The 14,836-nt window shown below is 37.1% G+C and overlaps 1 protein-coding gene across 1 annotated transcript in view; it reads right to left on the minus strand.

Annotated features, from left to right (window-relative positions):
* Nucleotides 1–256: 256 nt before the first annotated feature.
* Nucleotides 257–14,836, minus strand: part of GALNT8 (polypeptide N-acetylgalactosaminyltransferase 8) — a 39,636-nt gene continuing 25,056 nt past the window's right edge. The window contains exons 8-12 of the mRNA XM_065034456.1: nt 12,713–12,898; nt 10,988–11,125; nt 10,074–10,169; nt 9,298–9,465; nt 257–7,602 (exon numbers count right to left, since the gene is read on the minus strand). Coding sequence (XP_064890528.1) covers nt 7,423–7,602; nt 9,298–9,465; nt 10,074–10,169; nt 10,988–11,125; nt 12,713–12,898 — 768 coding nt within the window. The 3' untranslated portion in view covers nt 257–7,422. The remainder of the gene's footprint in view (nt 7,603–9,297; nt 9,466–10,073; nt 10,170–10,987; nt 11,126–12,712; nt 12,899–14,836) is intronic.

The following is a 14,836-nucleotide window of genomic DNA, read 5'->3' on the forward strand; positions in this document are numbered from 1 at the left end:
TTGTGGCATTACACCGCTGCCAGATATGGCTTGACATCTCTGCATCGGCCAAACACTGTCTTCCCACCCACAATACAAAAAAAGGATTCCTTTCCTCATCACAGGCTTGAACTTGTGTGTTGAGGCTTCATAAATCAAGCCAGAAGAAAGTCAGCAGACCCACCAAAGGTAGGGCTTTGTTTGGACAGTCACTGAGAAAACAGACTCTATAATCTGTAAATATTTAAAAATAAATAAATAAAATTCTGTTCCCATTTCTTTCCTTAAGTTTATGCCTCTAAACACAGTGGTTACTGTTGAGAGATACGTTTACATTGTTCTGAGCCAGAGTCACGAGAACTATAAGTGACATTAGAAGTCAATGTTAAAACAGATAAAAGAGCACATAAATATGTCCTTTTACACACAACTTGGAAGAAACAAGATAACCAACAAATCATCAAATCATCAGTTTGCAGAATCAACCTTAAGTTTAATATCCCCTTAATTGAAGTGTCATTTGATTGTCCTATTCCTTAACATACTATGCACACTACATGTAGAGTAGCCCAACTTGGGATATATTCTTGCAATATATTATGGTTGGTCTATATAATTTTGTACTTATCTTGCAGTATCATTCATGGTCATGCTTACTCTATTGCTCTAGCAAGTCAAGAGAATTTTCCTTCATAAAATATGATCAGTAGATGACGTCAAAAATATTAATAATCTAACATAATTTCAGTTATAGTGAAGGAGCATGTCAGAACTTTTATGACCTTGCTACCGTAAAGTAGTCAGAAAAACACGTTTTGTATGTAATTGGAATTTCACACCATCACACCATAACTTAAAAAAATTGTCAAAGTTTTCAAGCTAAATAAAATACATCACAGACCTCCAAGCGTTATTTTCCCCTTTTTATATAGCTACATTGATATATATATTTTTCCCATTTATAGATATGTTTTCCCTTTTTTATATAATAGCAACAGAAAATTAAATGTCACGTCATCTTCAGCACCTAGAAACAGCTTTTTACAGTTCTCACAGAATTACTTATCTTCCTTTGTAATGTGTCCAAGGGTTCTTAGAATAATTATGCAGAAAAGAGAATGGAAGAAAAACTAGAAGACTGAGAGATAGATACCGTTTGATAAAACTTATCTTAAAGGTATTTCTCTAGACATTGGTTACTGAAGCCAGTAGCAAAAATATTTAATAACTAGCTCAGTGATTCCATGGATGCTGGTATGATTCATGGTTAAAAAAACCTCATTAGGAATACATTCTTGTTAAAAACTCAAATGTTACACTTTTGTCTGTATAATAGGATACGATGTGCAATCATACACAGTGTTGAACCAACTAATAATTTATCACAGAATATTGTTTGTTGGATTAATCTTACCTGAGGTGACAGAACTAGAATTCTAACAAGTTCAGGAGGGATGAATGATGATACCTAACAAATAGAGGTGTTAAAGAAATTGTAGACTGTAATTTACTGTACCACACTTAAGAAAGCTTCAGTTACATTCGCCAAGGTAATATTCTATTTTGTGCTAGAGCTGGTTGAAAAAACTTTGCCAAAAGTGTTGGTTTTGTGGGATTTTTTTGAACAAAAAATTTTGATCTGAAATGATAGTGAAATAAGAGATCTCTTGCAGTCAGCCATTTTTTGCTTGGTTTTGGAGGAAAAAAATAGAAGAGAATTTCAACAAATTCAAAATGTGCGATTTGACATATTAGAACTAAATGCTTCAGTTTTATTTTGAACTAACTTTTTTTGAATAATTTTATTTTGGGTTATGTTAAATGTAGAGCGAAATATTTTTAATGAATAACAATCTTTCTAAATTTTTTCTTTTGCAGAAAATCTTTAAATACCAAGCTTGCAAAGATCCTTTCTGGCATTTTTACCTTGCAAAGCTCCCCTAAAATTTCTTAAAGTGAGGAATAACTATTTCCTGTTTCACCACCAATTGTGTTTAAGGCAGTTACAATTAATTAGAAGCAGCCCAAATATTCTGCAGAGGGCAGCCAATCTCCTCCAGTTTGTCCACTACATGTCTCTGACAGTATTTCTTGGTTACACTCTTGCTGAATATTATTTTCTACTTTTTTCTCTCAGTATTCTTCCTAGTGGTTTCTAAAAATCAGTGTTATCCAGGATTTAATTAAAAGCATACAAACAGAGAGCACTCTCAGTAGAAAGTGGCCCTTCACCAAGTCATAAAGTCCCACAATTAAAGCATAAAAAGCCTGAAAAAGCTCAGCATGGATACAGATTTCAATCTATTCCAGCATACTGATGTATAAATAAATAAAAAGTGGTCTGAGTTAAAAATACAAGAGAGACAAAATAAAAATAAACAAAGTTATGTTGATTAATAGTAAAATGCAGAAACACTGGCTTCCTAATGATTTAAATTTAACATTAGGTTGACTTTATAGGACTTGAGAGGTGTAAAGTAGGCTGAAGTTTTCCTTATGGTGATGTAACATGTGCATGTTATCTGCCTTGTATTGCTTATGGTGGGTGAAACCTTCATTTGAGGCACATCTCTCCCTGTTCTTTACCTGTTTGTTTTCACATAACTTGAAGGCTTTTAACTGTAAGACCTCTGTTCCTGTAGGTTACATCTGCTGCAGGTTCAATGGACACTGAGGAGCAAAAGCACACACAGCCTGATTATATGAACTCTCTTTCCATAGGATTCAAGGAAAATTGCAGGGACTGTCTGAAAAATTGTTTTGGTCCTGCAGGTATAATTACATTTTACATAAACAACGAACAAACAAACAAACAAACAAACAAAAAAAAAAACACAAAAAAACAACAAAACAAACAAAAAACCCAAACACATGAGGAATGGCTACCATTCCCTGCATTCACAGGCACATGTACAGATTTTAATTAAATTTTTCACCATTATTTTCTTTTGGAGGCAGGGAAGGAAGGTGAGTGTTTCAGTTTGGGAGCAGGTATACTCATTTCTCATTTGTGATGGGCTGTCCCAATCAGCACCCTCAAAACAAAGGTACATGTATGAAACTCATTTTCTCTAGATAATAATGTATTTTCATATTTATCATACAATCATCATCTTACTGTATATGAACATGAATTTATTTTAACTTCAAGCATCAGGGAACTCTCAAATTACAAAACTAACAGTTTACCTTTTGCCCAACATTATGAGACAAATAATGGCAATGAACATTCATAGTGCTTTTGCTTCCTTAAACTTCTACCTGTAGCTGCCAGTACAAGGTAAATTGACTAAGGGAACTCTTGTTTCCTATGTCTGGAGAGCCCTGCCCTCTTTTGCACTCCCTTTATAGACTTAAAAGACCATCCAACAAGCAGCAGTGAAAATCATTTTCATGCTTTAGGAACCAATATTCCATTTCAAAACATACTACTGTTTTGGAAGAATCACCTTAAATTGATACTATTACACGTTCACCAACACACACAAGCAGTGCTCGTTGCACGCACAGTTTTAAGGCAGATTTAAGGTACCTGAGGAAGATACTTTGAAGTGAGATATACTGTAGAAGAGCAAGTAACAGCATATTTGCCCACGTGAAGAAGACGACAATTCATCCCTCAAGGGTATAGATCTAAGCTATCTCAGTGTAGTGCAAGATCTCACAACCAGGCAGCTACCCCAGAACTCACATACTGAAATTTCATATCTCTGGTTATCCCACAGCAGTAAGAGTGTGTGTCATCATCGTCTCATTCTCAGGTCCTTTTCCTTGTAAGCACAAAGGCATACTTTCAATTGGAAGGTGTTAACCACAGATATTTAATAAACAGTGATCACTTGAGTTTTATTCTGTTCCACGGGTTCTTCTAAAAGGAACTCACACCTCCAGGAAGAAAATCGACCCTCATGATGCTTTTCTAAGTTATAACCAGAAGAAATTTTTTCCCTCCTAAAAAGCAACAAGCCTAGTCACAGTGTGACACAGGTAACAAGCTGTGAATCTAATTAAGTGTGCAATTATACAGCAGATTGCAGCACACTATGCTATTACTTAAATCAGTGGACTTGCATGCCAGAAGTATGGAAGCCCCAGAAACATGGCGCTTGATGCAGACTGAGCTGAACATGCTAGGGACCATTTCCAGAGAAGGTGAAGAATGAGCCAGGTTCTGTCCATCCAGGTTAATGGCACATGCACACACCCAACAAAAAAAAGATTGCGGCCACACAGAAATTCAAAGTCTAAAGAAGATGCAGAAGCAAACTTGGGCAAACCTGTGGTGTGGCAGCTTTCATGTAGAGCTTCCATGCATCATTGGTTTGTACATATTTGTCTCAGCCTTTTTTGTGGATGTGGCTGTCAGTGTACAGCTCTAACGCTGCATTTCTTTTCCTTGAAATATGGTGAATTGACAGTACCTTTTCAAAGTCATCTGTGTAAGACAAGTATTTCCCCTTTATGAAACTACTCTTCCCAAAAAAGCAGTAGTTGCAGTATGTGTGCCATTACACCACGCAATTCCTAGATTTGAATACTAACACTTGCATAAATAACACAGTGAGAATTTCTGCTAAACAATCTACACAAAGCTGATCTATGTTTGCAAATCTCCTTTCAACCAATGTAACAAAAATACATACAGCATTAAAAGCAAACAGTTATCATGACATTGAATTCAGAGCTCTGTGCGTCCACCACAGTAGGGCTCAAGTAAACATGGTTTTGTTTCAAAGCTACTGCCATTATCATTGTTGCTTTGAGGACCTAGCAACAGATGGCACACTTCTGGGGAATTTTGCAAGCAAACACACACTCTGTAAGGTACCATTTTGCCTTGGCTGGAAGGAGAGGTTGGGAGGACCAGGGACTGCAAGTAAATTCAGTGAACAGATGGAAAATCATGCTTTGAAGTAACAACAAGGCTGCCAAAAATCAGTAAAAGCAGCCTGAAATCTAATCTGAGATTACAAACACAGCTGGTAACTTTCCAGGCACAAGGGACAGGACATGACTCTGATCCACCTGGTGTGACTGATGGACCCTCTATCTCATTGACAGTCTTCAGGCTTGCATGGTTTTCTGAGGGTTCCTGGGTGACTGACTATGAGCAGCTTTACCCTCTGGTCCTCTTCGTGCTGGCAAATAATTGTCAATCCAGCGGGTGTCCTCACCTCACCCGAATCTCTCAGCAGAATGAAAAACTCAGGCTCCCAGTCTGCTGAAGATTTAAAAAATCATGCATTTATAGGTTACTTAGTAGGAAAACAAACAAACAAACAAACAAAAAAACCCGCACTGTGCTGGAAAATGTGGACAGGAAAACAGGTATATAGAATCTTAAATAGGGTGAATAAAGCCCAGGAATGTTAAACCAAACCAGAGAACAAAGTGAGATACTTGTGTCTTGTGTTAGAATGGAAAAATTGTGCTGTGACACGGACATGCGTAGTCACAAGCAGGTGAAAACAGTAATAAATCATCTAACTTTCTGAAAATTATTACTTTTCTGCTAAACTTTTCTGTACCTAATAATCTACTCTTGCATTTGACATAAGACAGAAAAAATTTAAATAATAATTTGGTTAAAGGTTGCTCACTGATCCTGACTGGATTGCTCTCAATGCAAGCAGAAGGCTGTACCTCACTGATAACACACAATCTTAATGCTTCAAAAGAGCTAATTTCACAAAAAGGAAGAAAAATGAGGACATAAATTGAGATGGGAAAAGTCAGGGGGAAAAAAAAAGTGAACTAAAGCAATGGGGTTTTTCTTTAACCACCACACATGGTTTGGTCCTCTGGAGACAGACTTCTTTTGTGCTTTAGAGAGACTGACAATTGGTAGTCCCTTACACAGTTTGTGTCTCCAAACTGGCTATTCTCCCCATTCCACCAGACAGTAAAGAAAAAAAAAAATCTTTTTGCTTCTTCTAATTCTTCCTCCCAAGCTGGATTCCTGTTGCATAAGCAGTAAAGCCAAGCTTGCTTGAGCACAAAACCAAGAAGGAAAGCCTTACTTTTATTCACCATCACCAGAAGGCCAGATTATAATTTCAGTTGTAGTGGTAAAATTCCCTCTGTCTTCATTGTGCTTGCCAAAATACTAATCCTTTGACTTTGGTAAGACACAATGTTAAAGATGCAGAAAACCAGCAGAGCACATATTCCACTTTCTTTGGTGTTTTTGGCTTTTACCCAGGATATGGGAATAAAAGTTGACTTCAATAGTTCAAATTCAATCTGGTTTAAATGTGGCATTTTTAAGAAAGTAAAAAAAAAAAAAAAAAAGAGGACACAAACAAAAACAATCAAACAAACAAACATACAAAGACCAAAAAACAAAAACTAAAAACTAAAAACTAAACAAAACCTAAGGACCAAAGACTGTCCTGTAAGAAGACCTTGTCCAATTCCAATCCTGAATTATAAGGGCCAAAGAGTTCACATAAAATTTACAGAGAAATTAGGAAGTTAAACACAAGTCACATTGAATTATATTTAAACAATTTTTCAAACAAACCCTGAATACACTTTCTATTTAGATTTAGTTTATTTTAGAGGAGTTCCCTTTAACAAATAAACGTAGGTTCTAGGAGTGGTTACTCTAAGATGTAGGACAGCCAGTGTCATCTAATTAACTCATTAACTCATATCATGTCTACCTGGAAGTTGCCTCCCATTAGCTATTCATGTCATATTTTACTCAGTTTCTTTGACAGATATATGCTATTGCATTGGTCTTGTATTAGTTTGTGGAAATCACTGAATCCTGTTGTTTCCAAAGTGACTTTATGCACTCTGTCAGCTGGCTGGCACAAACCAGCTTAACATAGGTAAACATAAAACAGCCTTAGTGTGGCATACTGTTGAATCCAATAAGCTTCACTGAGAAACTGAGATATGTCTAGATAATGTATAGGGACAAAAGAACAGGATGTATTTCATTTCAGCCACTAGCATAAGCACATCTTGACTTTGCATTACCTATATGACCTAAGACAAGAACAATGATCCAGTTCAGCCTAAGATAAACTCGGGAAGTCAGACCCACTTTCATTTCTTCTGAATTTTCATATCTAACTGAAATGACAAAGTTAGAAAGTTAGAGACCTTACACTAGTCTTTCACTAATGAGCAGAGAAAGGCACTTGTAAAGGACAACAGGAGGAACTTAAGTGGGTTGAAACACTCTCAGACATCACTGCTTCTCTCTGGTAACAAGAAAAGAGAGCAAAGACAATCCCTCTCCTAACTGAGGAAACTCAGGGAGGGTAATGCCCCAAGAATTTAATGAGACAAACTTGCTCCTTTCCATTAATAGCTCCTACCTCTTGCAATAATGAATACATTGTAACAACCTGTGTAAAAAACCCTCTTGAGATCATTGCTTTCAGTGCTGCATTACAAACACAGCAAATTTCAAGTAAAATCATCGTCTAGTTAATGCTTTGGGTGCTGTGACTTCTGTTCCAGGTCTTTTGTCTTTCCCCATTCCTTCACCGTGTGTTGGATATTCCACCTTTGCCCTGTGCAATTCCGCATTACAGGTCTGTATGAAACTGAATCGTCTGCTGTGATTTCGAGGCATCTTTTAGTGCTCTTGTTGATTATGGCTGATCCCTGCAAAAAGAAAGGAAGTATGAGAGAAGCTGAGGGCTTATAAAATAGTGTTCAGTCAGGAAGCAGTTCTCTTGGCCTCTACTAATGTGTTTGAGAAAAACTAGTAGGTCACAAATCTGAAAGAAAAATGTTGTGTTTTCCTCAGGCTAATGACGTGTGACAGCTTATGGAACTCTCCAAGGCATATTGAAATATATATGGAGGTTAATTTTGTGTCTGTTTTGTTGGAGCTAGAGGAAAGGGTGAGTGGTGGTTGATTTTTGTGCAGTCTTTGGGATTTTTACAGTTCAAAAAAATAATTATAGTAAATTTTAAGACTGTATCCTGTTTTGAAAGAGCTAGTAACATATTTGTCTCTTATCTCTAAATTGATATTTCATTACCAGCTATTGAGTGGGGTGTGATTAAGTCAACACATCACATTGGAAATGAGGGTTTTCATAAGCTGTTGGACTCCAGAATAAACAGGATCTTAACCAGCTCCTTCAGGCAGTCAGTTGATTCACTATGACAATGCTCGATGAAAGTTTACTTTTAAGGTGAGTCTAAACCTTCCAGAAACATACCTGCAATTTTTTCTAAGCTTTGTGGTTACAGACCAGACTAAGGATGAAAAAAAGCTCACAAGTGGAATTTCTGCAGACCATGTAGGTCTATATTATTTGATGCACATGACTGAAACTCCTCTGTTCTCAACCACTGCTTAATTTTTCACTGAGACACACAGTAAGGAGGCCTGTGCATTACACACAAAATTAATTAAATATTAATTACATAAAGCTAATAAGGTTTGAAATGCCTGAGAGGGGAGAAGCTGCATGGCTTCCTTTTGCATCTACCTCCATCATTTTCATTGCTGCCTGTTTATCCTGCCCCAGCAGCACAGCAGTATCTGTTTTAGACTATCTGACTAAGTTAGTATTATTGGATTCTGTATTCAGAGGCACTGAATACAGAACACAAAAGTATCACTTCAGACTTTAAGTATGTCTGCATCGGCTGGCACAAATCCTGCACAAATGAAGTGAATATGGCTTGAAGGCTCTAATCACCAACCATAAACTGAGCTCTGAAAGGACGAACCTGATCCCCAACAAGGATTTCCATACTCAGATATTGGTACAGAAGATTACACCAGAGAGTGGGCAGGACAAGGCATCAGCCCACTTTTTCCCTAAGACCAACAGGTCCTATGAGAAGGCTGGGAAATAGATTGTGGACAGTGGAAAGAGTTCACAATGTGTATTCAGACTGTCAAAAGCAACAGAGGCAACAGGGCTTGAACATTCCCGGCCCGTTAGCTGAACTGTGATAACTGAGCAAGTGAATGTTTTTAGTCAGCCCAGCTAAAAACTAAAAGACTCAAACCATCAAGTAAAAAGGCTCAAACCAGCTGATTCTATCAAGACTGACAGACAGCTAGAGTACAAATAAGTGGCTGTGGTTCAGACAGAAAGTGACAATAAGTTAAATTCTGGTAACTCAGTCAGGTTCAGTTGTGTGACCATCGCCTTGTTTTTAATATCACACACTTGAAGACTCAATCAGCTTCACCATAGCTCTTGCAGTGGCACCTGCAAATCTTGCAGTTGAGGTAACATTAGTCAGAACCAAACTGCTTTGCAAGGAAAGTGTCTAAGGATTCAGTATAATGGGAAAGCTTATTGAAATGTGGGGATATAGAAATCCATCTACCTGTTTAAAATCCCAGTGTAGGTTCAGGCTTTTATTCATTGCTGTGTCGCACTGCTCTAAAACTGGCAAGTCCCCATTCCCCGGGTCTGTTAGGCATCTATCAACTGTATTCCGTCGGGCACGTAAACCTCCCACATATAATTCTCCAGTGCTGTGATAAAAGATGTGCTGAAAGGCAAAGCAACACCGCTGTCAGTGAATTGAGATACCAGGGAAATCTTGTCAGCAGATGACAGTAGACAGTTCCAAAACTGATACTGGAGGTAACACCTGTATAGCACCAGCATTCACTGACCTATCAGTAATTAAACCAGGATGAATTTGACCCTATGCAACATCCTTCTGCTTTCCAATGGAAAAAAAAAAAAAAAAAAAAAAACAAAAAAACAACAAGATGCTTACAATTGAATAGTAACACTTAGCTTCCCTCTTACTGAGAGGATGGGCAGTGAGGTGTGAGGAAGAGCTCCACCTCTCTCCCATTCACCCCACTGATCTTCTCTAAATCAGCAAGATCAATCAGTATCAACAAAAGGTCTCACATTTTTTTGGCAAGGCCAAACCAAAAACCTTAGTTTAATGCTCTTAGATCTCCACAGGAATCTGCTCTGCTGCCAGTTGCACTGGGGAGCAGAACTCAATGAAATAAAGGTTAATATTGCTTTTTGGATAGCATGGAGGTAATAGTTTTGATGCTTTTTATGGCCCTGAGGATGTTTGAAAGGAACAGTTAACAACAGCTCATATGTGAAGATCTGATTAGTTGCTTTTATTACCTGTGGTGTATATGCATGACAGGGATGCATAATTGGTGTGTTTCCAGGGACAGGGCCCTGATCAAGACAGATGTCTTCTTTCAATGTGTTTTTCATCTGCAGAATAAAACAGGAAATTTACCACAAGGAACAGCAATCCAGTTTTCATCTCCTCACTGCTATTTTTAGAAACCATCTTGAGAGGCCTGCATCAAATCCTGAAGTGGAAGATACAATATGGGTTTAGAAAAAAAATCTCAGATTAACTTTGTAGAAATAATTGATCACAGCATAAATCAAAACCAAACCTAAGGCCCAAAGACTCATTGACATCATGTCATGCAGCACCATGTTCAGAAGTCACCAGGCAGCTCCAAACAGGTGACTATCACAGCTGAGTTCCAGCAAGGTGTGCAAGCTTGGGTCTAGAAAATGCATACCTATACTGAGAAGCTACTGCAGCCTGGGTGATTAGTTCTCTCTTTTGCAAACAGTGGCCTGACTTCCAATGTTTACATGCTATCTTGATTAATGTCTGCATTCTTTCCAAATTATCCTCCTAATCTCTGCAGGAAAAAAAAAAAAAAATATCCATATAGTCCATGAAAAATTCAGGCCCTTACAAGAAGATATTGATCCATTCTTGTTGGTCAATATATGAGTTTTGCATACAGTGAAAAGATGCATGTTAAGCACTTTCCCAAACTGCTGTTGTGCTCCCATCATTACGTATACAATAACCACAGTTTAGAAATTCCAGACTGATAACTAATATGAAAAAGATTTTAGAAAGCTTCAGTGTCTAGAAAGACATGTAAAAGTCTTTTTAAAGTTTCTAGAAAAACATATAATTAGCAGAACAGTGTCCACAACAATTCCATAACAGTAGAGGTAATTAGTTTTTCTGTATTTCAAATAACAGATTCAACACTTACTATTCCATAGCCAACAATGTTGGGAAGAGGTATTAAATTTGGGTAAACATTTTTAATGTACCAGTCAAAGCCTTTACATTTCAGTTTTTTCCTTAGCTCTTTTCTGGAAGAAACATCTCCAAAGTCTATTCCAGGATTCTGCAAGAACAATATGCAAAATTTCAGAACACTAAAGAAACTAGGGAAAATACAGACTTATTTCTCTGTATTGTCTACTCAAAACATAAAAATATATATTTAAAGGTTCATTAAAAAAACCTGTAGAATTTTTAAATTTCAGAACACGTTTGCCTAGAGGTCCCAATGAAGTACTGGAAAAACTAACATGTTACGTCTTCATAAATATAAAGAACATCTAAGGTAGATATGGCTAGCCCTAAGTGAAAAATAAGACAGAGCTTATGAACAACCTTAACAATCAATAGACTGTTGACTGTGATGCTCATCTCATATGGGATCAATGAAGATTCAAACTATTGTTTCCAAGACTGTGCAACTTCTTAGGCAAAGCATAATAGCTCCAGCAGGAAAATTGGACAGAAATCAGTTGAACAGGAGCTTACACCCTGTCTTTAAGCAGTTCTGGAAAATGCAGTCTGTAACCTCAATAAGTGAGGTTCGAATTTTCAAATAGATTCGTACATCCCAAAGAAAAGGGGTCATTGAAGGTGAACAGGTTATACTCAAGTTTCATTTCATGATAGAACTGATACTATGTTCCTACCAATGACTAACATTTTCAGATGAAAAATTCCAAATACTTACAGTAAAATGTAATTAATGGGGAAGGAAAGTGGATTATTCTGAAGTTTTGATTTATGCTATATTACTATGTATTTAAATTTGTTTGTTTAATATCTATTAAGAAAAAACACAAGGAGGTGGTAGGCTATTCTTCTTTTGCACTGAGGTGCAGGCTGGGAAAATTCACACTTTTTTTTTTTTTTTTTTTTAATTGACTGAAGTTATAAATACTCAAAAGATCTGGTCTCACATTTCCAGCATCTTCAACAGTTTGTGCTAGAGAAAAATTAAAACCATACGCAGAAGCACTGAAATTAATCAAAAGGAGTAAAAAAGCCTGTAATTAAAAGGACTTAGGCTATTATTATTAAAGAAAAGTTCTCAGTTTCCTGGTATTACCATTTTTCAGCCTCCTAAGGATGCTATAAGATTTTCCCCTTTTCTTGCAGGGAAAAAACAAAAACAAAACAACAATAACAAAACAAAAACCAACCAAACCAAACCAAACAAAACAAACAAACAAACCAAAACAAAAGCAGAACTTTGGGCTGCAGAGAGAAGAGCTCACTTAATAAACGTTTTTGGGTATGTGATGAAGACTAATTGAACACTGTATTTAAAGTTCAATTTTGCTTATATAAAAGATATTCAGGGACACCCAGATCCCTAGGCACATGCTCTTTTGTGCAAGATTTTGAATATTCCAAGTAAAATATTTCCTTAAAAAAAGTTATAATACATGTTAAATAGTTTAATTTTATGTTCTTCAAGTTAGACATCAGCTCTTGGTCTGAACCTAAAAGGAACATGTCTATGATAATGGCTCTTGAGTGCTGTTGATATCAATAATTGTTAAAATATATATATATATATTTTTTTTTTTTTTTTTCACAGTATCCCTCTTTTCGTGTGAGCACATGCTCTTCTTTGATGACTTTTAGATTTTGGATTCCAATTGGAAACACAGAGAAACACTGTCACCTCAATTGGAAGATTCCATGCAAAGTAAACCATGTATTTGTAGTCATCCATCCACACTTCGGCTGCCCGCAAAGCATTGCGTTGCACTGCAGTGCTTAAGTCCGGCAAGTAAGGCTTGTGAGCTCTTTCCAAATGAGCAATTCTTGAACAGGGCAGCACTTCTATTTTACCTCCACACTGCCATGCCTAGGTCAAGAAGAAAGAATTTGAGGTAAAGTTGCCTATTTATTCAAACTTTTTGCAGTTTCTGTTAAAGTGCTTCCATTTCTGCTCCCCCACACTCCTTCACTAGATGAACTGCCATAACCTCAACATTCAAAGTTCTATTTCCTGGCTTCAGTGAACAAAAATAATTTTTCAATACTTTTCATTCCTACTGTGCGTAACCCTATCACAGGTCCAGGAAAGTAGAGGCATGTTCTTTCTTCTTTATCTTTGGCATCACCATTGACAAAACGACTCACCAGTTTCCTGGATAAGGCGCTCAGATCAATTGGCATAGATGCATCAAGGAAAATTGGTACATACCTCCAAAAGATCTTACTAGGAGCTAGACTGCTAAATACTGTGGGGCTTATGGGCCTGAATCCTTCAGAAGCGGTGACATTGCCTGGGACATGCCAAGAACAAAGCTGGTCCTGCAAGATCTTAAAAACTAGGGAGAATTCAAGGGAATGAGAAATCCAGAAGATTCCTGGAAAACATATATATGGAATTCAAAGACATACCTAGGCAGGCCATAACCAACATTTCAAAAGTACCAAAGCTCCAGAACAAACACATCCAACATGACAATACATGAACCAGTGTAAGTGTGGAAGCTCTTCAAAAGGTAAACAGCTACACATAACTGAACTCAAGCTGCAAAGTCCACATGGCACTGCACAATGCAGATTTATTGTCCTAGTTTAGGGATCACCACACAATGCTCCATCATTTACTACAGACTTTCTTTCATATGCTCACTTGAAATTTTTCCAGACTGACAGCTGGCTAAAGAAAAACATGAGAGGCTGCTTACATGCTAACCAAGCATATATGACACAAGAAAACTTCACAATAGAAATAAACAGAGACCTTTAAAGCTATTTTTACAATAAATTTTCAGAGCAGTTCTGTATTTTAACTGAACCAACTCTCCATTGTTTTCACTTTTGGCATTTGTATAAATGTTTACAGACTAGACATACATTGCCAGCACTGTGAATGATACAGGGCAATAAAGAAAGAAGTGTAAATTTATTTTTTTCAAGCAACAGAACTGAAATATTAATTCACAACCTGCCTTGCAAGACATGAAGTGACAACATGTGACATTTCAGTTTCAGATAGAATCTGAAGCACGGAGTCTTTGGCCATGACCACCACAAATAATGGAAAAATATGCCAAAATCTCCAATATGGTATCAACCCAAGTTAGTATATCAACATGACTCAGTGTGGTGCCTTCTGCTTTTCACAAAGCATGCTCCCTTGTTATAGAAAGAAAAAAAAAATGGTCTTTTTTTACATTATTTGCTCAGACAAATGTATATTGTCTGTATTATCTTTTATGTGCTTACTAGTAGATAGCAGAACAAAAAAGAAAAATCTATAAAAACATGAGAAAATGCCCATACTAGACCCACAGTCCCTCTTGCCTAGTATTCTGTATAGTGCAGTGACTGCAAATTTAGTCCTGGGGAAGGTTAAGAACAAGAAAAGTACGTATGTTACCTCTCTCAGCCCCCAATTATTTTAATGTCAGGGGACTTTCTGCATATTCCTGTGATTCACTTTTGTTTACTAACTCTGAGTAGGTTTTTCTTCTGTAACAGTTCAGTCTCCCCCCAAAATGACTACAAGCTTTTAAGACCCTCAATACCCTTTGGGAGGAGCCCTGCTCCTCGACTGTTGGTCTGGTCTGCTACTGGAAGAATGAAGTGCCTCCTCCTCACGGTCATTTTGAAACTGGTTGCTGACTTCTTTCAAGGACCTCTAGTTTACAGAGCCTTTTATTTACAAAAAAAGAGAACCAAGCCCTTTGTCCTAGATATTTAAGTCTTGCTAACAGGTTTATAATTCTCACATCCTACCATCTACCATCCCTTCTCTTCTTTATACAGATAAGCGTTAAGTTCATTT

This window comes from Columba livia, chromosome 1, assembly GCF_036013475.1.
Source record: "Columba livia isolate bColLiv1 breed racing homer chromosome 1, bColLiv1.pat.W.v2, whole genome shotgun sequence".
Taxonomy (NCBI): Eukaryota; Metazoa; Chordata; class Aves; order Columbiformes; family Columbidae; genus Columba; species Columba livia.